General features: G+C 42.6%; 1 protein-coding gene across 2 annotated transcripts in view; it reads right to left on the bottom strand.

The window, feature by feature from the left end:
• LOC132209756 (nectin-3-like) overlaps positions 1–23,867 on the bottom strand; it is a 50,579-nt gene that overhangs the window by 11,971 nt on the left and 14,741 nt on the right. Inside the window, exons 4-7 of one of the 2 annotated variants that reach the window (XM_059646432.1) lie at positions 21,485–21,590; positions 16,379–16,524; positions 7,422–7,575; positions 1,502–1,547 (exon numbers count right to left, since the gene is read on the bottom strand). In XM_059646432.1, coding sequence (XP_059502415.1) covers positions 1,502–1,547; positions 7,422–7,575; positions 16,379–16,524; positions 21,485–21,590 — 452 coding nt within the window. Of the gene's footprint in view, positions 1–1,501; positions 1,548–7,421; positions 7,576–13,188; positions 13,277–16,378; positions 16,525–21,484; positions 21,591–23,867 lie in introns of those variants that run through there. The other variant, XM_059646433.1, reaches the window with a different exon arrangement.

The raw sequence follows: 23,867 nt of genomic DNA, 5'->3' as shown, positions 1-23,867 counted from the left end.
ACAGGGCTGTTAAGAAGGCATACAGTGTTTTAGCTTTTATTAGTAGAGGGATCGAGTTCCGGATCCAAGAGGTTATGGTGAAGCTGTACAAAACTCTGGTGCGGTCGCACTTGGAGTATTGTGTACAGTTCTGGTCACCGCATTATAAGAAGGATGTGGAAGCTTTGGAAAGGGTGCAGAGGAGATTTACTAGGATGTTGCCTGGTATGGAGGGAAGGTCTTACGAGGAAAGGCTGAGGGACTTGAAGCTGTTTTCATTAGAGAGAAGGTTGAGAGGTGACTTAATTGAAACATATAAAATAATCAGAGGGTTAGATAGGGTGGATAGGGAGAGCCTTTTTCCTAGGATGGTGACGGTGAGCACGAGGGGGCATAGCTTTAAATTGAGGGGTGAAAGATATAGGACAGATGTCAGAGGTAGTTTCTTTACTCAGAGTAGTAAGGGAATGGAACGCTTTGCCTGCAACGGTAGTAGATTCGCCAACTTTAGGTACATTTAAGTCGTCATTGGATAAGCATATGATCGTACATGGAATAGTGTAGGTTAGATGGGCTTGAGATCGGTATGACAGGTCGGCACAACATCGAGGGCCGAAGGGCCTGTACTGTGCTGTAATGTTCTATGTTCTATTTTATCTTTGTTTTATTTCTACTAAATTGAACAGCTTCACACGTTTTCACATAAGATTTTAGCCGCAATGTTATGGCACTTCACCTGTCCAACTCGTTTGAGCCACCTTGTATCCTTTGAACAACATACACCTATTTTTGTGTGTTCAGCAAATTTGTAAATATTGTATTGATCTACACATTCAAATCATTTGTACAGATTGTGACAGATGTGACCCCAGCACTGACATTTCACCTGTCCCACGAGTTACAACCACTTTGAGAATTATCCGTTTGTTACTACTCTCTAATTTATGTTTAATCAATTTTCAATCTATATGAGCGTATTACCCCTCACTCATTGTGCTCCAGTTTTATTTCCTAAACTTTTGCCTTCTGAAAATTCAAACACCCTACATCTGCAGGTTCTCCTTCATCTATGTTACAAGTAACATTCCCACAAACCTTCAACAAAATGGTAAACATGCTCTCCCTTCCATAAATTCTGACCGACACTGCCTAATAATATTAGTATTCTTTAAGTCTCTAGTTATCACATTTTTATCATATGTTAAACATTTTCCCTAAAACTGAAGTCACACAAGTTGGTAGTTCTCCATTTTCTCTCTCCCTTCATTCTTAAATTATATGGGTTCACATTCCAGTCTGCAAGTAACTTTCCAGAATGCACAGAATTTCAAAAGAAGGTTGAAAGATCCAAGGAATGCTAGTAACTTCATGAGCCCACGTTAGAGTTACCCCTACTGGGAGCAAAAGAGCTGTTGGGAACATCAATGGATTCTCTAATTTCCTAACAAATTTGGCAGCATTATGTCTGAAGGTGAAAATATTGAACTCATGGCTTCAACATTTTGAGTATCTCTGTTTTTACCTCAGAATGTTGTGTTCTGGGGTCACAGGAACTTCGTGAAGGCATCCTATTGGAGAAAAAAAAACATTACAAGCATGATAACTAAAATCTGCAACATTAACCACATATTTTACTCCAATTTAGTATTTTAGCCACCCGCCACAGAATGCCTAATGATACAGAGATTCCACATAGAAGTTCAAGACAGACAATTTGCAAATTACAAAGATCCTGTTTCCATTCAACAGGAAGATAAAATGTATATCAGTCGGTAATGAAATCAGGGATGTGAAAAGCATGCTGAGAAGCATTGGAAAATTTAGACTGGAGAAACACTGACACATTGAGTAGAATATTAACACTGATACAAAGTGGACAACAGAAGAAAGAGAGGCTACTTAAATCTTCTACCTTCCAGAAGTGTCTAATGTTGGACCTGATCTGTTGAACAGACAAACAGGTTAGACCCAAGCGGGAAAACAAGGCATTCCCAAAAGCATCAAGATAAGTTTTCCAATACAGTGTCCACTGCAGATGATGCTTCATGTAGTGTACATATCAGCAAATGAAGATTACAATCGCCCTATGAATTTATATCAATACATTTAAGCTGTTCAATTGCTGATGCTCTTAGATTTTCTCAGGATCTGCCACTGCCTGTAATGCCCCACCAATAACTCATGCTGTTAGCAAATTCTGACACTTCAGCAGCTTTAATTGCATGGCCTTTGCTATAATGACTTTATAGGGCAAATTCTTATTGCTAGAGCTATCAGCATGGCCAGGCTTACAGTCCTGGCAAGGGAGCTGAGGGATCTTAAAAGCCAGGTTTTAGGTACCGGGGGTTGGCAGTAAATGGGTGAGGATCATCTTGTTGGGGCTGGATACCACAGGGAACTTCTAAAGGAGGTGCCCTCTGCTTGTAAAGTTGTGAAACTTCCCAAACAACATGAAACTCCATTTGTTGTGGGAGAAAGAGCACAGGTTAAGTCATTGTGGATTCAATTGTAAGGGGAGTAGATAGGCAGTTCAGCGGTCGAAAACGAGACTCCCGAATGTTATGTTGCCTCCCAGGTGCATGGGTCAGGGATGACTCAGATTGGCTGCAGAACATTCTGAAGGGGGAGGGTGTCGTGGTGCATACAGGCACCAATGACATAGACAGAAAAAGGGATGAGATCCTACAAGCAGAATTTAGGGAGTTAGGAGCCAAGTTAAAAAGTAGGACCTCAAAGGCAGTAATCTCAGGATTGCTACCAGTGCCACGTGCTAGTCAGTGCAGAAATGAAAGAATAGCCAGGATGAATGCGTGGCTTGAGAGATGGTGCAGGAGGGAGGGGTTCAGATTTTTGGGACATTGGAACCAGTTCTGGGGAAGGTGGGACTATTACAAATTGGACGGTCTACACCTGGGCCGGACTGGAACCATTGTCCTTGGGGGTGCTCTTGCTAATGCTGTGGGGGAGGCTTTAAACTAATGTGGGAGGGTTGGGATCCAAATTTTGGACAGAAAGGAGGTTGTAACGAAAGCCTGTAGGGAGCTAGATAATGAAGTCAGTGTGACTAAAGGGAATAGTAGGTGGGGAGCAGGTGATGAACACAAAGGGACAGGTGGTCTGAGGTGCATTTATTTTACTGTGAGAAGTGTAGTAGATAAGGCAGATGAGCTTGGGGCTTGGATCAGTACCCGGAAGTATGATGTTATTGCTATTACTGAGACTTGGTTGAGGGAAGGGCATGATTGGCAACTAGTTGTCCCAGGAAATTGCTGCTTCAGGCGGGATAGAGAGGGAGGTAAAAGGAGTGGAGGAGTTGCAGTAATGGTCAAAGACGATGTCACAGCCGCACTGAAGGAGGGCCCCAAGGAAGACTCAAGCAGTGAGGCAATGTGGGTAGAACTCAGAAATAGGAAGGATACAGTAACAATGTTGGGACTGTACTACAGGCCTCCCAACAGCAAGCGTGGGATAGAGGTACAAATATGTAGACAGATAATGGAAAGGTGTAGGAGAAACAGGGTGGGGGTGATGGGAAATATTAATTTTCCTAATTGACTGGGATTAACTCAGTGTTAGGGGTCAAGATGGAGCAGAATTTGTGAGGTGTGTCCGGGAAGGTTTTCTAGAGCAGTATGTATGTAGTCTAACTTGGAAAGGGGCCATACTGGACCTGGTGTTGGGGAATGAACCCGGCCAAGTGGTTGAAACTACAGTAGGGGACTACTTTGGAAAAAGCGATCACGATTCCTTAAGTTTTACAATATTCATGGACAAGGATGGGAGTGGTCCTAAAGGAAAAGTTCTAAACTGCGGGAAGGCCAACTATACCAAGATTCGGCAGGATCTGGAGAACGTAGACTGGGAGGAACCGTTTGAAGGTAAATCCACATTTGATATGTGGGAGGCTTTTAAAGAGAGGTTGATTAGTGTGCAGGAGAGGCATGTTCCTGTGAAAATGAGGAATAGAAAAGGCAAGATTAGGGACCCATGGATGATTGGTGAAATTGTGAGACTAGCCAAGAGGAAAAAGGAAGGATGCATGAGGTCTAGGCGACTGAAGACAGACGAAGCTTTGGAAGAATATGGGGAATGTAGAGCGAATCTGAAACGAGGGATCAAGAGGGCTAAGAGAGGACATGAGATATTGCTGGCAAACATGGTTAAGGAAAATCCCAAAGCCTTTTATTCATATATAAAGAGTAAGGGGGTAACTCGAGAAAGGATTGGCCCACTTAAGGACAAAGAAGGAAAGTTATGCGCTGAGTCAGAGAAAATGGGTGACATTCATGACGAGTACTTTGCATCAGTATTCACCAACGAGAGGGACATGACAGACGTTGAGGTTAGGGATAGATGTTTGATTACTCTAGGTCAAGCTGACATAAAGAAGGAGGAAGTGTTGGACATCCTAAAAGACATTAAGGTGGACAAGTACCCTCATCCGGATGGGATCTATCCCAGGTTATTGAGGGAAGCGAGAGAGGAAATAGCCGAAGCCTTAACAGATATCTTTGCAGCATCCTGAGACACGGGTGAGGTCCTGGAGGACTGGAGACTTGCTAATTGTTGTCCTTGTTTAAGAAGGGCAGCAAGGATAATCCAGGTAATTATCAACTGGTGAGCCTGACGTCAGTGGCTGGGAAGCTACTGGACAAGATACTGAGGGATAGGATCTATTCCCGTTTGGAAGAAAATGGGCTTATGAGTGATAGGCAACATGGTTTTGTGCAGGGAAGGTCATGTCTTACCAACTTAATAGAATTCTTTGAGGACGTGACAAGGTTGATTGATGAGGGAAAGGCTGTAGATGTCATATATATGGACTTCAGTAAGACGTTTGCTAAGGTTCCCCATGGCAGGCTAATGGAGAAAATGAAGTCACATGGGGTCCAGGGTGTGCTAGCTAGATGGATTAAAAAAACTGTCTAGGCAACAGGAGACGGAGTAGTCATAGAAGAGAGTTTCTCAAATTGGAGACTTGTGACTAATGGTGTTCCACAGGAATCTGTGCTGGGACCACTGTTGTTCGTGATATACGTAAATGATTTGGAGGAAGGTGTAGGTGGTCTGATCAGCAAGTTTGCAGATGACACTAAGATGGGTGGAGTAGCAGATAGTGAAAGGGACTGTCAGAGATTACAGCAGAACACAGATAGACTGGAGAGTTAGGCAGATAAATGGCAGATGGAGTTCAATCCGGAAAAACGCAAAGTGATGCATTTTGGAAGATCTAATTCAAGGGCGAACCATACAGTAAATGGAAAAGTCCTAGGGAAAATTGATGAACAGAGAGATCTGGGTGTTCAGGTCCATTGTTCCCTGAAGGTGGCAACGCAGGTCAATAGGGTGGTCAAGAAAGCATACGGCATGCTTTCCTTCATCAGACGGGGTATTGAGTACAACTGTTGGCAGGTCATGTTACAGTTGTATAAGACTTTGGTTTGGCCACATTTAGAGTACAGTGTACAGTTCTGGTCGCCACATTACCAAAAGGATGTGGATGCTTTGCAGAGGGTGCAGAGGAGGTTCACCAGGATATTGCCTGGTATGGAGGGTGCTAGCTATGAAGAGAGGTTGAGTAGATGAGGATTATTTTCATTAGAAAGACGGAGATTGAGGGGGGACTTGATTGAGGTCTACAAAATCATGAGGAGTATAGACAGGGTGGATAGCAAGAAACTTTTTCCCCCAGAATGCGGGACTTAATTACTGGGGTCATGAGTTCAAAGTGAGAGGAGGAAGGTTTAAGGGAGATATGCGTGGAAAGCTCTTCACGCAGAGGGTGGTGGGTGCCTGGAACGTGTTGCCAGCGGAGGTGGTAGATGCAGACATGTTAGCGTCTTTTAAGATATATCTGGACAGGTACATGGATGGGTGGGGAGCAAATGGACACAGACCCTTAGAAAATAGATGACAGGTTAGACAGACAATCTCGATTGGTACAAGCTTGGAGGGCCAAAGGGCCTGTCCCCGTGCTGTAATTTTCTTTGTTCTTTGTTTGTTCATTAAGTGGGTATTAATTGGTCACAGAACAGTCTCAACTCATCATTACGTCCTGGAAATATGATTACAGTTGAAGCTGAATGGCAGATGGTTGGCAGGTCACAAGCTGGATTGTGTGAGCATCACCCCCTTCAAATTCACTAGATTTGGAACGGTAAAATCTAGCCTGCTTCATTAATTTGGGAAGGTGTCCTGAGCACAGCCAATACAAGATACAGGATTCAGCAACATCCTGGAACTCCCTTCCTCATAGCGCTATAGCTGTACTTACACCACATAGAATGCAGTGGTTCACCAAGGTGGCCCACTACCATTTCAATAAGGGCAATTAGGAAACAACAGTAAACACTGACCTAGCCGGTGAGTCTGACATGCAGTGAGAGAATAACAACAATTATGCTGGAATGGTGTTGTAGACTGTGGTTAAATACAATTCTGCCTCTGCAGAGGGGCCAGTTCTGAACAGCTGGACAGATCCTAATTTAGTCTTATTTAGCACAGTGGTAGTACATCAATACAATGAGGAAATTCTCAGTGTCAAAATAGGTCTTTGCTTCTAAAAAGACTGAATGGTGAGATGTGGTTTTAAATAGCAATGATATTGACAATCACGTTCAAGACACCACAATAAAGAATACAGGTGTCTGCATTAGTCAGAGATATACTTATACAGAATAATGTTATGTAGAATAATGTAAACACCAGAGTCAGTCAGCTGTTAGCCATACATAAAGGTAAAGCATTACAGGCCGCAACCTGGCAGAAGAGACAAGGACTGACGTCCCCCACTGCACAGTGTAGAAGCTGAGCCACAAGCCTTGTAACAACATAAACCATACAGCTCAGTGGTACGCTTTTGAGAACGGGTGGTCATGGGAGTTCAAAATTTGACTTGGACGTCATGAATTCTTATAGTAAGTCAACTATGGTCAAGAAAACCTGATAACTATCACGTAATTCCTCCATAAACTGATGAATCAATATTCTTCCATTTGGATGAGGATTAATGGTTGTGTGGATTTAGAATGTATTTTGGAACTGCAATGGCAGTCACAAAGAGTGGTTCTAAGAATGGCACTATTAATGAGTGAGCTAGCTAAATCCTTAAGTATGTATCTGTCAGAGGTGAATGAGGCAAGTGATGAGTCACCAGAAAGAGAGAAAATGTTCAGTTGGTTCAAAATGATCTGGTATCTGGAGGGAGTGCCACAGAGGTGGAACTTGGAAGACAGGCACTGAAGAGAAAAGTGTTTAAAGACAAAAACAAATTTAATAGAATAAGCAAGGATAGTTTGCTGTCTTACCCATTAGTGATTTTGACCAGACAGAGTTCTGGTTGTGTGGACAGCAAAGAAACCAGACTGAAGCATGTCAACCACCACCAAGAAAATAATGTCAACATATTGAACACAAAGTATGTATTTGATGAAAATACTTACATTTTTGAGGATGTTTCTTTGCCAATGCTTCTTTGTTGATTTTTCCTTCTTAATCTTTGATAAAAATAGCCAAAAGTGCTGAGCAGAATTATGAGCATCAGGATTATGACGATAAAGGGCACCATGTAATGACGTTCCTTCTGATCATCTGCAACTGAATGCATGAAACATTTCTGTCATGTGATACCAACAACAACATAGCACCATCATAGAAATGCTCACTAATTTTTTTAAAGGTTTTTATTTCATTCCTGCATCAGTATTGACTTGGAGCCGTGAGCTGGAAATGGTGAGCTAAAGGTGAGTAACAGCTTGTGAGAAAAGAAAAACAGACTAAGCAAGATTTTGGATCAAGGATAATGGGAACTGCAGATGCTGGAGAATCCAAGATAACAAAGTGTGAAGCTGGATGAACACAGCAGGCCACGCAGCATTTCAGGAGCACAAAGGCTGACATTTCGGAGATGAAGGGTCGAGGCCCGAAACGTCAGCTTTTGTGCTCCTGAGATGCTGCTGGTCCTGCTGTGTTCATCCAGCTTCACACTTTGTTATCTTAAACAAGATTTTGATTTTTCATAAGGCCACATCTGGAAGTTAATTGCAGGTTGTTTCCTGGTTGAGATTCTGCAGACACTTGGTCACTGGGAAAGAGCATCATGTTTAAACAGACAGCAGAAGTTGGGTTATTAATGAGGTAAAAACCTGGGTTTTGGTTCAGACATGTCTGGAAGATAGTAGATATTGAATGGTAGATGTGACCTCAAGGAGGAGACAGTCATTCTGTTGGGGAATGGTCTGAGTTTGAAATGAATTTTGGACTAAGTTTTATTGTAAAAACAGAATCTGGCTGTTGATGCTACAGCATGAAGATTCAAAAGCTTCCCTCCTTTCCTCCCATGAGCAGAGAATAGGAAACCAAATTATCAATATTAGTGTCTTTCTCACAGTGAACTGAAAAGGTGATCGTGATCATTGGAAAAACAAGGACTGATGAGGAATAGTGAACAGAACTTTTTAATGTGGGGAATCATGTCTCACGAACTTGACTGAGTTTTTTGAAGTGACAAAGAAGATTAATGAAGGAAGAGTGCTGAATGTAATCTATATGGACTTCAGCAAGGCTTTCAACAAGGTTCTGCATGGTAGACTGGTTAGCAAGGTTAGATCACATGGAATCCAGGGAGAGCTAGCCATTTGGATACAAAATTGGCTCGCAGGTAGGAGACAGAGGGTGGTGGTGGAGGTTGTTTTTCAGACTGGAAGCTAGTGTCCAGCAGTCTGCAGTTAACTTCCAGTTGTGGCCTTGTGAATAAACAAAAGCTTATTTGATCTATTTTCCATTTCCCACAAGCTGACCACTCATAGACCAAAAGTCAGCTTTAGCTCACCATTCCCAGTTCACAACTCCAAGGACTGGTGTTGGGGGGATGGCATCAAAATTGGTGGTGTAGTAGACAGTGAAGACGGTTATCTCAGAGTACAACAGGACATCGATCAGATGGGCCAAGGAGTGGAATCGGTTTTTCAAAAGTCTGGGTGAAAACCAATTTAGATAAATGAGAGGTGCTGCATTTGGCAAGGAAGGTTCGGCCAGGATTTACACACTTCATGGTAGGGTCCTGCAAAGTGTTGCCGAACAGCGAGACCTTGGGTGCAGGTTCATAGTTACATAAAGATGGAATCGTATGTTGACAGAACAGGAAAAGAGGCATTTGGTGTGCATGTTTTTTTTCAGTCAGTACACTGAATACCGAAGTTGGGATGTCATTGTTACGTCTGTACAGAACATTGGTTCGGCCACTTTTGGAATACTGCATTCATTACTGGCCTCTCTGCTCAAGGAAAGATGTTAAACTTGAAAGGGTGCAGAAAAGATTTACAAGGATGTTACCATGGTTGGAACATTTGAGACACAGTGACAGGCTGAGCAGGTTGGGGCTATTTTCTCTGGAATGTCAGAGGCTGAGGGGTGACCTTATCGAGTCTTGTATAATCATTAAGGGCATTTGGATAGGGTGAGGAGCAAATGTCTTTTTCTCAGGGTACGGAAGTCCAAAACTAGAGGGCAGACGTTTAAGATGAGACGGGAAAGATTTAAAGTGGATCCAAAGGGCAACTATTTCATGCAGAGGGTGGTACATGTATGAATTGGACTGCCAGAGGAAGTGGTACAATTACAACATTTAAAAGGCATCTGCATGGGTATATGAATAGGAAGGGTTTAGAGGGACATGTGCCAAATGCTGGCAAATGGGACTCGATTCATTTAGGATATCTAGGAAGCATGGATAAGATGGAGCAAAAGGTCTGTTTCCGTGCTGTACAACTCTAAACATCTTCCGAAATTCAATAAAGGAACACTTACGCCTTTGGAACAAAACATTGTGAAAACAACTTAAATAATTTGGTTTTGGTATTTGTTTTTATTTATCCCTTAACTGAGACTGTTCGTTTGCCTGTCTTGTGATTGGGGTTGAAAACAAAGGTTTTGGGTTTGATGCACAGGTCAATTAAGATTACTCTGTTGTAAGTCTTTTGTTTAAGTAATAAACTGGTGTCTGGAACTCATTAATTGTAGGGTCTGGGATTGGTTTATGAGAAGTCTGGTTAGAAACCATGGGGGGCAATTTTGTGGATCCTTGAAGGTGTTAATTTTGCTGTATGCAAATATAGAGATATAAAGCGTGATTGGTTTGGCTAACGTGGATTTGTCTGTAACACCATGAATGCAGAAAAATGTCTTGAAGTACTTCAGTGGAACAATTAGACAAATACAGATGATGAATTCAAGGGGACAGCATTAGGAAAACATTTAGGATGGGTTGAAGGGCTAAAATTGTCGATGATATCCGACAGCAGGACGACCTTGAAAAAGTCACGTACATGCCGAAGATGGCACAATGTGTTTTTCTGTAATTGTTTTTCTGTGCCTGGCTCTTTGTTACACTGAATGAGGCACTGAGTTTCATTCCAAGTCGCTGGCCTTCACCTTGGATTGAGATAGTGAACAGCGCAAGGAAAAACCTTGGCCTCCAGCCTAGTCATCTATCAAGGTGTCTCTCTGGGCAGAAGGAAGTGAAGCTTCTTGGTTTTTCTTCACTTTTTTTTATTTTTTAAAATTTACTGAATAAATGCTTCTGTCTTTCCTCATTCATTATTACTTAAGAAATGTTCATATTTAAGCAAATTGCTATGGACGAGCCTTCTCTTAATTACATTTAACTGAATACAGGCACAAGTATGTAAACAGATAATGTAAAGGTGTAGGAAAAACAGGATGGCGGTGATGTAGTCCAACTCGGAAAGGGGCCATACTGGACCTGGTGTTGGGGAATGAACCCGGCCAAGTGGTTGAAACTACAGTAGGGGACTACTTTGGAAATAGCGACCACGATTCCTTAAGTTTTACAATATTCATGGACAAGGATGGGAGTGGTCCTAAAAGAAGAGTTCTAAACTGCGGCAAGGCCAACTATACCAAGATTTGGCAGGATCTGGAGAACGTAGACTGGGAGAAACCGTTTGAAGGTAAATCCACATTTGATATGTGGGAGGCTTTTAAAGAGAGGTTGATTAGTGTGCAAGAGAGACATGTTCCTGTGAAAATGAGGATTAGAAAAGGCAAGATTAGGGAACCATGGATGATTGGTGAAATTGTGAGACTAGCCAAGAACAAAAAAGGAAGGACGCATGAGGTCTAGGCGACTGAAGACAGACGAAGCTTTGGAAGAATATGGGGAATGTAGAGCGAATCTGAAACGAGGGATCAAGAGGGCTAAGAGCGGACATGAGATATTGCTGGCAAACATGGTTAAGGAAAATCCCAAAGCCTTTTATTCATATGTAAAGAGTAAGAGGGTAACTCGAGAAAGGATTGGCCCACTTAAAGACAAAGAAGGAAAGTTATGCGCTGAGTCAGAGAAAATGGGTGACATTCATGACAAGTACTTTGCATTAGTATTCACCAAGGAGAGGGACATGACAGATGTTGAGTTTAGGGAGAGATGTTTGATTACTCTAGGTCAAGCTGACATAAAGAAGGAGGAAGTGTTGGACATCCTAAAAGACATTAAGGTGGACAACTCCCATGGTCCAGATGGAATCTATCCCAGGTTATTGAGGGAAGTGAGAGAGGAAATAGCCGGGGCCTTAACAGATATCTTTGCAGCATCCTGAGACACGGGTGAGGTCAGGAGGACTGGAGACTTGCTAATGTTGTCCCCTTGTTTAAGAAGGGTAGCAAGGATAATCCAGGTAATTATCGACCGATGAGCCTGACGTCAGTGGTTGGGAAGCTACTGGACAAGATACTGAGGGATAGGATCTATTCCCATTTGGAAGAAAATGGGCTTATGAGTGATAGGCAACATGGTTTTGTGCAGGGAAGGTCATGTCTTACCAACTTAATAGAATTCTTTGAGGACGTGACAAGGTTGATTGATGAGGGAAAGGCTGTAGATGTCATATATATGGACTTCAGTAAGGCATTTGCTAAGGTTCCCCATGGCAGGCTGATGGAGAACGTGAAGTCACATGGGGTCCAGGGTGTGCTAGCTAGATGGATAAAAAACTGTCTAGGCAACAGGAGACAGAGTAGTAATAGAAGAGAGTTTCTCAAATTGGAGACTTGTGACGAGTGTTCCACAGGGATCTGTGCTGGGACCACTGTTGTTCGTGATGTACGTAAATGATTTGGAGGAAGGTGTAGGTGGTCTGATCAGCAAGTTTGCAGATGACATTAAGATTGGTGGAGTAGCTGATAGTGAAAGGGACTGTCAAAGATTACAGCAGAATATAGATAGACTGGAGAGTTAGGCAGATAAATGGCAGATGGAGTTCGATCCGGACAAACGTGAAGTGATGCATTTTGGAAGATCTAATTCAAGGGCAAACTATACAGTAAATGGAAAAGTCCTAGGGAAAATTGATGAACAGAGAGATCTGGGTGTACAGGTCCATTGTTCCCTGAAAGTGGCAACACAGGTCAATAGGATGGTCAAGGCGGCATACGGCATGTGTTCCTTCATCGGACAGGGTACTGAGTACAAGAGTTGGCAGGTCATGTTACAGTTGTATAAGACTTTGGTTCGGCCACATTTAGAGTACAGTGTACAGTTCTGGTCGCCACATTACCAAAAGGATGTGGATGGTTTGGAAAGGGTGCAGAGGAGGTTCACCAGGATATTGCCTGGTATGGAGGGTGCTAGCTATGAAGAGAGGTTGAGTAGATTAGGATTATTTTCATTAGAAAGACCGAGATTGAGGGGGGACTTGATTGAGGTCTACAAAATCATGAGGGGTATAGAGACGGTGGATAGCAAGAAGCTATTTCGCAGAGTCGGGGACTCAATTACTAGGGGTCATGAGTTCAAAGTGAGAGGAGGAAGGTTTAAGGGAGATATGCGTGGAAAGTTCTTCACGCAGAGGGTGGTGGGTGCCTGGAACACGTTGCCAGCGGAGGTGGTAGACACAGACACGTTGGAATCTTTTAGATATATCTGGACAGGTACATGGATGGGTGGGGAGCAAATGGACACAGACCCTCAGAAAATAGATGACAAGTTAGAGAGACAATCTCGATTGGCGCATGCTTGGAGGGCCGAAGGGCCTGTTCCGGTGCTGTAATTTCCTTTGTTCTTTGAATCCAAAAGGATCTGCTTGGATAAATGCTGTGATCCAAGACAAATGAATAACCAAAAGCTCAATCAAAAAGAGGTTTTCAAACAGCTTCTTTTCATAGGACAGAGAGAGGGTGAGAGATACCTACAGAGATAGAGATACAGGAGTTCTTTATTGACTTCCATCGGTGCATTTATTTTGATACAACTGGAGGACAATCAGATGACTGGCTAGAACTGTAGAAAGATTGTAATCAGTGTAAATCATTATTGCAATTTTTTTTCAAAGGACCAATGGGTGCTCCAACATATCTGCATAAAGCAACTTAGGGGGTAGTGTGGTACTGACACTGTGCTAAATAGAATACATCGGGAACAAGGCTATTGGTCAAATAGGCACCCATGAGGCATTTTGAGCCATCAGCAGCAGTATTGTATTACACTGCAATCTGTGGCTTCCTGGTCTGGCATATTCTCTGAATCTATCAGCAGCACACCAGATCACAATCCTGGTTCTAAGCAGTTATAACAGGATCACGCACCAAGGAATCTGAAAATGAAGCATCAACCTGATAAGCCTACAGCACATGATTCCAATCTGCTAAACATCTGAATCATCATGCTACAGACAGAGCCAAGTGATCCCCCAACATGGGGATATGATGAAAGTTCTGCATTCTTGCTACATTCATTTGTGAACTGACAGATAGCAAATTGCATAGCTAGCAGAAAACAAAATAAATAAATGGGTCTTTCTTGGAGTGGAAAGCAGTGTCTAGTGGGTACCAGAGGGATCATTACTTGGTCCCAACCGTTCACAATACACATCAATGATTCAGATGACAAAATAAAATGTAATATTCCCAACACTCTGTACTTCACTCCTCCAGTGTCATCAGCAAAGAAGAGGAAACTAGGAAGAATTCTGAGTGGTAAGGAGGAAGTAAAGAAGCAACAAGATGATTTAATTGAGAGGGGGCAAATACATAGCAAATAAGTGTGATGTAGTATATTGTGGTAGGAAAAACACATTGTTAGAAAATTATTTAAATGGTGACAGATTGGGAAAGGTTGATGTACAAAATGGGGTTGGCTATCTGTGTACACCAGTCACTGAAAGCACGCACACAAGTGCAGTAAGTAGGTCGGAAGGCGAACTGTATGTTGGCCTTTATTTCATGTGGAATGCAGGATCAGTAAAGATTAACGATAAGTGGACAGGAGACAGACAAGTTCAAGAGGTGGGGATGCAGCCAGTAAAAAGTTAGTGTAGGTAGGGTGGAGATAGGTCAGTCCAGGGAGGGCGGACAGGTCAAGGGGGCGGGATGTGGTTAGTAGGTAGGAAACGGGGGTGCAGCTTGAGGTGGAAGGAGGGGATAGGTGAGAGGAAGAACAAGAGCTGGGCTGGTTTTGGGATGCGATGGTGGGAGGGGAGATTTTGAAGCTTGTGAAATCGAGAATGATCGCATCAGGCTGCAGGGTCCCAAGCAGAATATGAGTTGCTGTTCCTGCAACCTTCGGGTGGCATCATTGTAGCACTGCAGGAGGCCCAGGATGGACATGTTGTCTGAGGAATGGGAGGGGGAATTGAAATGGTTCACGACTGGGAGGTGCAGCTGTTTATTGCAAACCGAGCGGAGGTGTTCTGCAAAGCGGTCCCCAAGCCACCGCTTGGTTTCCCCAATGTAGAGGAGGCTGCAACGGGTACAGTGGATGCAGTATACCACATTAGCAGATGTGCAAGTGAACCTCTGCTTGATGTGCAAAGTCTTCTTGGGGCCTGGATGGGGGTGAGGGAGGTAACGTAGGGGCAGATGTTGCACTTCCTGCGGTTGCAGGGAAAAGTGCCGGATGTGGTGGGGCTGGAGGGGAGTGTGGAGCAGACAAGAGAGTCACAGAGAGAGTGGTCCTTCCGGAAAGCAGACAAGGGTGGGGAGAGAAAATCATCTTTGGTGGTGGGGTCAGATTGCTGATGGTGGAAGTGTCAGAGAATGATGTGTCACCCCCTTGACCTGTCTGTCCTCCCTGGACTGACCTATCTCCTCCCTACTTCCACTCACTTTTACTGGCTCCATCCCTGCCTCTTTGACTGGTCTGTCTCCTCTCCATCTATCTTCTCCTCTATCCATCTTCAATCCGCCACCCCGTCTCTCCCTATTTATTTCAGAACCCTCTACCCCTCCCCCATTTCTGATGGGTCTAGGCCCAGAACGTCAGCCTTCCTGTTCCTAAGATGCTGCTTGGCCTGCTGCGTTCATCCAGCTCCACACCTTGTTATCTCGGATTCTCCAGCATCTGCAATTCCTATTATCTCAGTAAAGATTAAGCAGGTTAGAACTTCTGTCCCTTGAAAATGTAGATTAACAACAGGCTTGATGATTGGATTTCTGAAGTAGTTCAAAAAGTGCAGATGCAGGAAAACTGCATGAATCCAGAGAGTTGCAAATGTTGAACACTACTAATAAATCAAATAGAGAATTTGAGAATAGTTTATTCATAAAGCGTGGTGAGATTTTAGATTTTGGTGGCAACAGGGACTGGCTGCATCAGGAACACAAGTCCTTGTCCAGCCCAGAAAACATCCATTGGCCATTGCATTCTGTCTCCCATCATTCAGCCAATTTTGTGATCACATGGGCTAATGTGACCACCAAAATGAACTCCCAGGTTTAAACATGCATTCATTATTGAAAAAAATGAAATCAACTTCTTTTGAAAAGGCTGCCATACAAAATTATTACAATTTTGCAACTGGGCTTTTGCAATAATATAGAAAAATCAGCTTAACACCAACTGTCAAAGTACAGAAACATTGTAATGTAAGAATTTAATATTTCAGTTGTAAATTGTTCAGATTTTGACATCCTTTACTGGCAAAATGTGTTTATTTTTTCAATTTGAAACTGAGCTTAAAAACCAATGGAGCTTACAGATATCCCATATTTTGCACAGTTGAGGGGAGACAAGAACTCAGGGACTGAGTTTAAAAAAAGGGGTTTCTCTACTGAGGATGGAGCCGAGGATAATTTTCTGAGGGTCACGACTGTTTGGAACTCTCTACCATAGGCAGAGTCCTTGAATACTTTTAAGGCAGAGGTAGATCTATTCTTGACTAATTAAGAGGTTATCAGGCTTTGGGAGAAAAGTGGAAATTAGGATCAATCATGAGAGCTATGGTATGATTGAACTGCAGGGCACGCAAGAGAAGCCAAACAGCCTATTCCTGCTACAAGACAACAAAATGTGAGGCTGGATGAACACAGCAGGCCCAGCAGCACCTCTCTCATCAGCCTATTCCTGCTGCTGCTTTGTATGTAAATCAGAATAAAAGATACTTACGTGGAAACAAATAAATGGATCCTGACGCAGTCCCAGCTATGTTGCTTGCTGCACAAGTATAATACCCATAAGGTTCTGGGGTCAACTTCGGCAATTTAATTCGGTCGTGTTGTATTATTACACCTTCCGGAATAGAGTCATTAAGCCTCATTAAACAAAAAAAGGTCAATTACAGAGTGAGTATAAAATATTTCATTTGTTTCAATCAAATGGCTTGAAATTTTATGGTATTTGCATGCAGTTTATAGATATTTTCTAATCAACATCTTCAAAGTTGTCATAACACAACTCTGCTGCAGACTCATAGCCCAAAGTAGGAATACTACCACGGTGCCACAAGATCGCTCTCACACAGAAAATATACTTTAGTAAAATTGTGCCTGCAGCAGTTACATTCTTTTTGGCAGGTTTCAATTCAGGTACCTACATTGAGACAGCAAAAAGATACATTGATACAATCAGTACAAAAAGAATATGTTGCATTTAAATTAAACCTCTAACACAGGAAAAGATCTGAAGACATTGCAAAGATTAAAAAAAATCCACTGGCCAAAAATTCACCACAGCTAAAACATGACACAGCAAACTGGCTTCAAGAGTGACCAGACTTTCCAGACTCTGCAGATTTGCAAAGTTTTAGAGTGCAGACAAGGAGGACCAGTTGCAGTTGTATAGGACTTTGCTTGGCCACATTTGGAATACTGCGTGCAGTTCTGGTCGCCACATTACCAAAAGGATGTGGATGCTTTGGAGAGGGTGCAGAGGAGGTTCACCAGGATGTTGCCTGGTATGGAGGATGCTAGCTATGAAGAGAGGTTGAGTAGATTAGGATTATTTTCATTAGAAAGACGGAGATTGAGGGGGGACCTGATTGAGGTCTACAAAATCATGACAGGTATAGGATGGATAGCAAAAAGCTTTTTCCCCCCCAGACTGGGGGACTCAATTACTAGGGGTCACGAGTTCAAAGTGAGAGGAGGAAAGTTTAAGGGAGATATGAGTGGAAAGTTCTTTACATGGTGGGTGCCTGGAACGTGTTGCCAGTGGAGGTGGTAATCGCAGACACGTTAGCGTCTTTTAAGATATATTTGGACAGGTACATGGATGGGCAGGGAGCAAATGGACACAGACCCTTAGAAAATAGATGTCAGGTTAGACAGAGGATCTTGATCGACGCAGGCTTTGAGGGCCGAAGGCCCTGTTCCTGTGATGCAGGTTTCTTTGTTCTTTGACCAAGAAAGTGACAAAGAAAGGAGAAACAGATTAAGTATGCATTACAGCGTAAAAGAAAGCGGATTATAAAAGCTTCTACAGAAGTGTGAAAGGAAAATAAGCAGAATATAGGTCCACTGCAGGCAGAGTCAGGCAATGTTATAACGAGGAATAGAGAAATAATGGAATTTTTTTAGTTAGGTACAAATTGATTTTTTGAGGGTTTTTCATGTTGAAGCCCAGCAGGATTTCAGATCATATCTTACCTAACACACCTTATTAACTACCTACCCTGCTCTTATGGTGCCCCTCAGTCTCAATTCTATCTCCATCTCAACACCTACGGTTTTCTGGTGAACTCACAGGAAATCTGCTGACACACCAGCACCCCTTGGCACTTGTACATATTTAAAAAGCCATTGTGCACCCAGGCTAACAGTGGCATTTTGAAGGTGTCCTGCTGGGTCAAGGAAGAAATCTGTGCAAATTTGAGAAAGGCAAGATGGTGCTGCAATTCTCCAACAAGGACCTAAAAGTCTTGATAGCAGGGCTGATGCAAAGGAGAGGAGTCCTCTTCCCGGAGGACTGGTAGATCGAGGCAGCCCAGTCTGAGGTCATCATCTGGGTCAAAGCTATGTCCTTGGTGAGAAGAAGCAACCAGCAGTGCCTTGGGAAGGTCACTTACCTTCTTCATTTCATCAGGCTAAGAACTGCACTCTTTGCTCTGGAACCTCACATTCACTCACTCTCTCTGCAACTGCACCCACATGTCATGAGGCTCACGCTCTGCCAGTCTCTGTTGCCAGGAATATGTTGATTTCTTGATAAGCCTAGTTGCTGTCATGTTTTGGACCTTGTGGAATTTTTTGTCCCGCCATCGGTATTTCTGTTTAATATCTATGTACATCTTTGCCTTTGTCCAGCAAACTCCCAAAACATTTAATCTGCATGGCCTACTCGCTCACCTGAATCACCTCACCACTTTGACCTGCACAAGTAATGATGGCCAAGCCACTGACTTTCTCACCCAACGTGTCCTTTTATCTCATTCCAGAAGAAGGAAGCCAAAAGGCCAAGATGGGGGGGGGGGGGGGGGGGGAAGAGAGGTGCTCGAAATTCAACTCTTCACCCCGAACGAGTAGAGAATCCTGTCTCTTGCAGGGCAAGACTGAGTCTGCATGAGGGATTCCTGTGGCTGGTGCCTATGAAACATTTCCATTAATCGTGGGGAATGGTGATGGCCCAGTGGTATTTTCAATGGACTGTTAATCCAGAGATCAGAAATTGGGAAACAACAAAGCCCTTGGAGTATGTAAGGCAAGCGGGAAAGAATTTAATTCAGGGAATTAGTAATGCTGAAAGGATTCATGAAAAGTCATCAACAAACAAGTTTAAGGAGAATCCCAATGCTTTTTATACATATGTAAAAAGCAAGAGAGTGGCCGGGGAAAGGATTGGCACACTCAATGACAAAGGATGGAATCTATTTGTGGAGACAGAAGAGGGAGGCGAGGTGTACCAGGATGTTGCCTGGTAGGAGCGATTTTAGCTAAGAAAAGTTGGATAGAGAGTGGGCACTGTGTGGAGCTGGAGGAACACGGCAGGCCAGTCAGCATCAGAGGAGCAGGAAAGTTGATGTTTCGGGTTGGGATCCTTCTTCAGAAACGGGGAGGGGTAAGGCAGCTGGGAAATAAATAGAGAGGGGGGGGTGACTGGGGAAGTTAGGTGGGATGGTGACAGGTGAGCGCAGATTGGGAGTGGCGAGAATTGGTCAGTGGGATGGGTGGGACAGAAGATGGACAGCTTGTGTCAGGTCAAGGAGGAGGGCATGAGAGGGAGGGTTGGTCATGGGATCAGATTGGGAGTGGGGATATTTTGAAACTGGTGAATTCCATGTTTAGGCCATTGTCTGTAGGCTCTCGAGGTGGAATATGAAGTGTTGCTCCTCCAGTTTTCGGGTGGTGTCATTGTGTAGCAGGTTGAGGGGCAACCTAATAGAAGGTTATAAAATTGTGACTGGCACGGATAGAGTGGAAAGTCTGAGGCTTTGACAAGGGTGGAAGTGTAAATTACTGGGAGAAACAGGTTCAAGGTGCAAGGGTTGGGGTGGTGTTATTTAAAAAGAGATGTGAGTGGCATATTTTTCACAAAAAAGATAGCGAGTGCATAGAAAGCACTGCCAGCGGAGGTGGAAGCAGACAACAGCAGTATTCAAGAAGCACCTGGACGAATACACAAATAGGAAGGGAATACAGGGATATGGATCCTGTAAGGGAAGACAGATTTAATATGCAAGGGCAAAAATGTGTCAGCGCGGACTTGGAGGGATGAAGAGCCGTTCCTGTGCTGTATTGTTCTTTGAATGTTTTGGGGACCCGGGTTCGAATCCTGCCATGGCAGATGGTGAAATTTGAATTCAGTTTTTAAAACTGTGGAATTAAACATCTAATGATGACCATTGTCGATTGTCAGGAAAAACCCATCTGGTTCACTAATGTCCTTTAGGGAAGGAAACTGCCATCCTTACCTGGTCAGACCTACATGTGACTCCAGACCCTCAACAATGTGGCTGACTCTGAACTGCCCTCTGGTCAATTAGGGATGGGCGATAAATGCTGGCCTGGCCAGCAATGCCCTCATCCCGAATGAATAAATACAAAAAAAACATTAATATTAAATGCTAACCCACTGCCACTTCAAGTACACTACCTCACACCATATTCTGAGTAAGGATTCTACTGCATTTTCCAGGTTCTCTGCTTCCACCACATTTGTTCTGATGAAACAACTTTCCACACTATAGCCTTTCGAAAGGAATCACAGGCCGAATGAAAACAGATAATGGGTATGCAGTTGTCGTTGTTTCAAGTCGCATGACTTCACATTGACTAAAAACTTCACACCCACCCCTTGCTCAATTCTTATTACTTCAGTTCTTCCTAGTTCTGACAAAGAGTCTTTGATCTGAAATAGTAATGCTGCTTCTATTAGATTTCAAACATCTGCGGTATTCTGACCTTCAAAAAAATAAAGCTTTAAATGTTCTGTCCCAACAATCTGGCAAAATCCTTGCTGTAAGAAAAATGGCAGCCATTATGTTACTTCCAATTTTACATACTAGCGAAACCATGCCCTCTCTGACCAGCATTCTTAACTGCGACTGGGTCAGGGAATTTTCCTGATGTCATCCACTGAGAGTCAAAACAACTCTCAATGTCTCAAATTACTTTATTTAGAAACATTAACATACGGAGGATGACTATACTGTATTGCAAGCCAGATCCAGATGTAAATGGCTAATATCAAACTCGTTATACTCTCTTATCGATAATGATCTTCTGTTTACCACATTTCTCCAGTCCTGATTTTTTCAACAAACCCTTCACTCTAATTTTCATGTCTGCATCCCATTTAAAACCATTAATTGCTTCCTCTTGATTCTTTTGTTGAAATTTGAAATTTGCAGCGAGGTCAGTGTTCCTATTTCAGAATCTGCACGAGTTACTGGTTATCAGTTTGCAAGGATAGAGAATAGTACATGGCAGGAATTTGTTGGATTGATTTTCACATGAATGTGAAGCCTGCAATCTATTTGTACTGCCATGCCAGCTCCTCCTACCATTTGGGCAATAAAACAGATATGTTCTTACTTTCAGAGATAATGGGAACTGCAGATGCTGGAGAATTCCAAGATAATAAAATATGAGGCTGGATGAACACAGCAGGCCAAGCAGCATCTCAGGAGCACAAAAGCTGACATTTCGGGCCTAGACCCTTCATCAGAGAGCTCTCTGATGAAGGGTCTAGGCCCGAAACGTCAGCTTTTGTGCTCCTGAGATGCTGCTTGGCCTGCTGTGTTCATCCAGCCTCACATTTTATTATCTATGTTCTTACTTTGTCCAGATGTATTCAGTAGGAGGTGGGTTAGCATCTGCAGCACAAATCAGGTATAAGTAGCCATCTTCATTCTTCTGAGGTTTAATTAAAACTGATGATATGTCTGGAAAATAAAAGGTTTCATTAGAATTGAATTTCTGAAATCATTAAAAGCAAGCAGTAATTCAAACAAGCACATTTGAGGAAAGATGATCATTCTACATCAAGATTTCAGAAACATGCTTTTGCCCCAATGTCCTAATGGTTATCTGCCACATTATGAATGCAATTCCAATCCTGTGTTTCTATTTTCCCTAATCTCCTTTTACTTAAGGAATTTTTCATGTTGAATAAAATAAATTGCAAACTTGCTATCACCAGTTTATGCTCCACCCAAGATCAGTTTCAAATCCACCCTCTGCTCCTCTTCCAAAATACCTGAAGGCAACGGCAGACAACTTAGTCAGGGGCTACTCATATCCTAAATGAAGTGTGAGGTTCCTCTATTAATCAGTGGTATTTGTGCAATATCTTGATAAACAAGGGAGTCAAATTACATTTGGGGTGTACTGGGGAAAATGTGTAAATCGAAACTGCAAGCATATCAGTCACAATCTTGGTGAAGCAGGCTTGAAGCCTGCTTCTGCTTCTAATTTGTGTGGCCATACGTATGTCATAGGTCCAGGATGATGAAAAGAAGTTGTAATTGATCAACAAGTAAATGAGAGAAGGTTGAACAGGCATTTTCAGAGCATATGCTTTCCTTCAACACAACTCTGCTCATCAACAGGATCAGAGTGTGGTTAGTGGTGGGGGGTGAAGGAGAAGGTAAAGATCAAGCTCAGGAATTATGGTAATCCTGGCACTTGGCTGCTGTGTCAAATTATCAGAGGGCTGCTATCCTTCTGGACAGAAATAGAGAAAGCACAGCAATACTGGGGCTTGCACATGTCTACAGAAACAAACAGAATTAAACAGCAATACAAAAGGCACAAAAATGAAACAGTAACAAGAAGTAACAAAGGCAGAAATTGTGAAAATGAAGTGCCAATTTCACAAATCTTACTCATTTTCAAATACTGCAGCAGAGGCAGAATTATTTAGAAGCAGTAATTCCAGTTCAACTTACCAAACTGTCAATTGATCGCTTCTGATAAATTGCAAGGTTTGATTATTGGTAAGACAGCAGAGGAAGCAAATAAATAGAACTAGGGTAGAAGTTATGAAAGCTGTGACTGACATGGCTCATAACATGAGAGAGTTTCAAAATGGGATGTATTATGGACCACACCAAACCCTCTCAAAGTGTATTTGGAAGACAGACTAGACCCCGATTTTATCTTATTTTAAAAGGTAAGTGACAGGCATTGCATTCCGGTCACAATTGGATTGGTCAAATTACCAGATTGGATAAAAATTAATTGTATTTGAAAACTTAACAGAATTATTTATTTAACTGTTCCAATATAATAACGTTCCATAAACACACTTGGCAAAGGCAAGTTCAGAAAAAATAGATGCTCTCACAGACAATTCTCCGGCCATCGAGAGCGCGAGAGCGCGCAAGCGAGAGAGGCGGGAGTGATGTACTGCAGCATCCACCCAGCTTCTCCCTGTGGGAGCTGGACCCATTCAGGCTGATTCTGTTGTTCCAACTTTAAAAAGAACTCCAAAGCCCCACAAGCTGTTTATTTAATTGGATCCAACTCGGCACCTCAGGACCTCCATCTCAAAACCTCTTTTCAGAAAAAGACTGGAATAAAATACACCTCTTAAAGCCATAGTATCATCACAAATGAAGTAATAAAATATACTGTAAATTCATGCTGCACAGCATCATCCACTCAATGAATGTAAGGAAATTGCAGCCACACTTCCCCTGTTTTAGTAACAAAAGCAAAACAGTGCACAAATTTGAAATAAAAAAGTAAACACGAGAAGTGTTTTTAATGTCCGTAAACTACTATAAATAATTCTTTTTCAATTGCAATTCTTTTGGTAATTTACAATGTCACTGTGACTCTATCTTTATTCTGTTATATGTAATTTAATTGAAAACAAGGGCATTAAATAATAGTTTGTTAGTGAAGTTTAAAAAAACCCCAAAATTTTTCATTGACAGAAGCAAGTCCAACAAAAGCGAGTGAAAACTTACTCTGAATAATTGGTGCAGCTTGGTTTTGACATATTGCCATTTTTCTTTGTCACTGTACCAAAATCCTGTAGCTGAATTGTATCAATGTAGCGCCTTTTCCATTTGTACTGCAGCGGGTTATAAGTTGGCTGACCACAACCTTGTCAAGATCAACAAGGAACGTTAATATATGGTCGCCTCACCGACAAAACCCAGATCTGAAGGATTATTCTTGTGCTGTACATTTCTACCCTTACTTACCCTTGC

The sequence above is a fragment of the Stegostoma tigrinum genome, chromosome 6 (assembly GCF_030684315.1).
Source record: "Stegostoma tigrinum isolate sSteTig4 chromosome 6, sSteTig4.hap1, whole genome shotgun sequence".
Classification (NCBI taxonomy): Eukaryota; Metazoa; Chordata; class Chondrichthyes; order Orectolobiformes; family Stegostomatidae; genus Stegostoma; species Stegostoma tigrinum.
The sequence above is the reverse complement of the archived record's forward strand: the minus strand, read 5'-3'. Positions and strand labels throughout refer to the sequence as shown.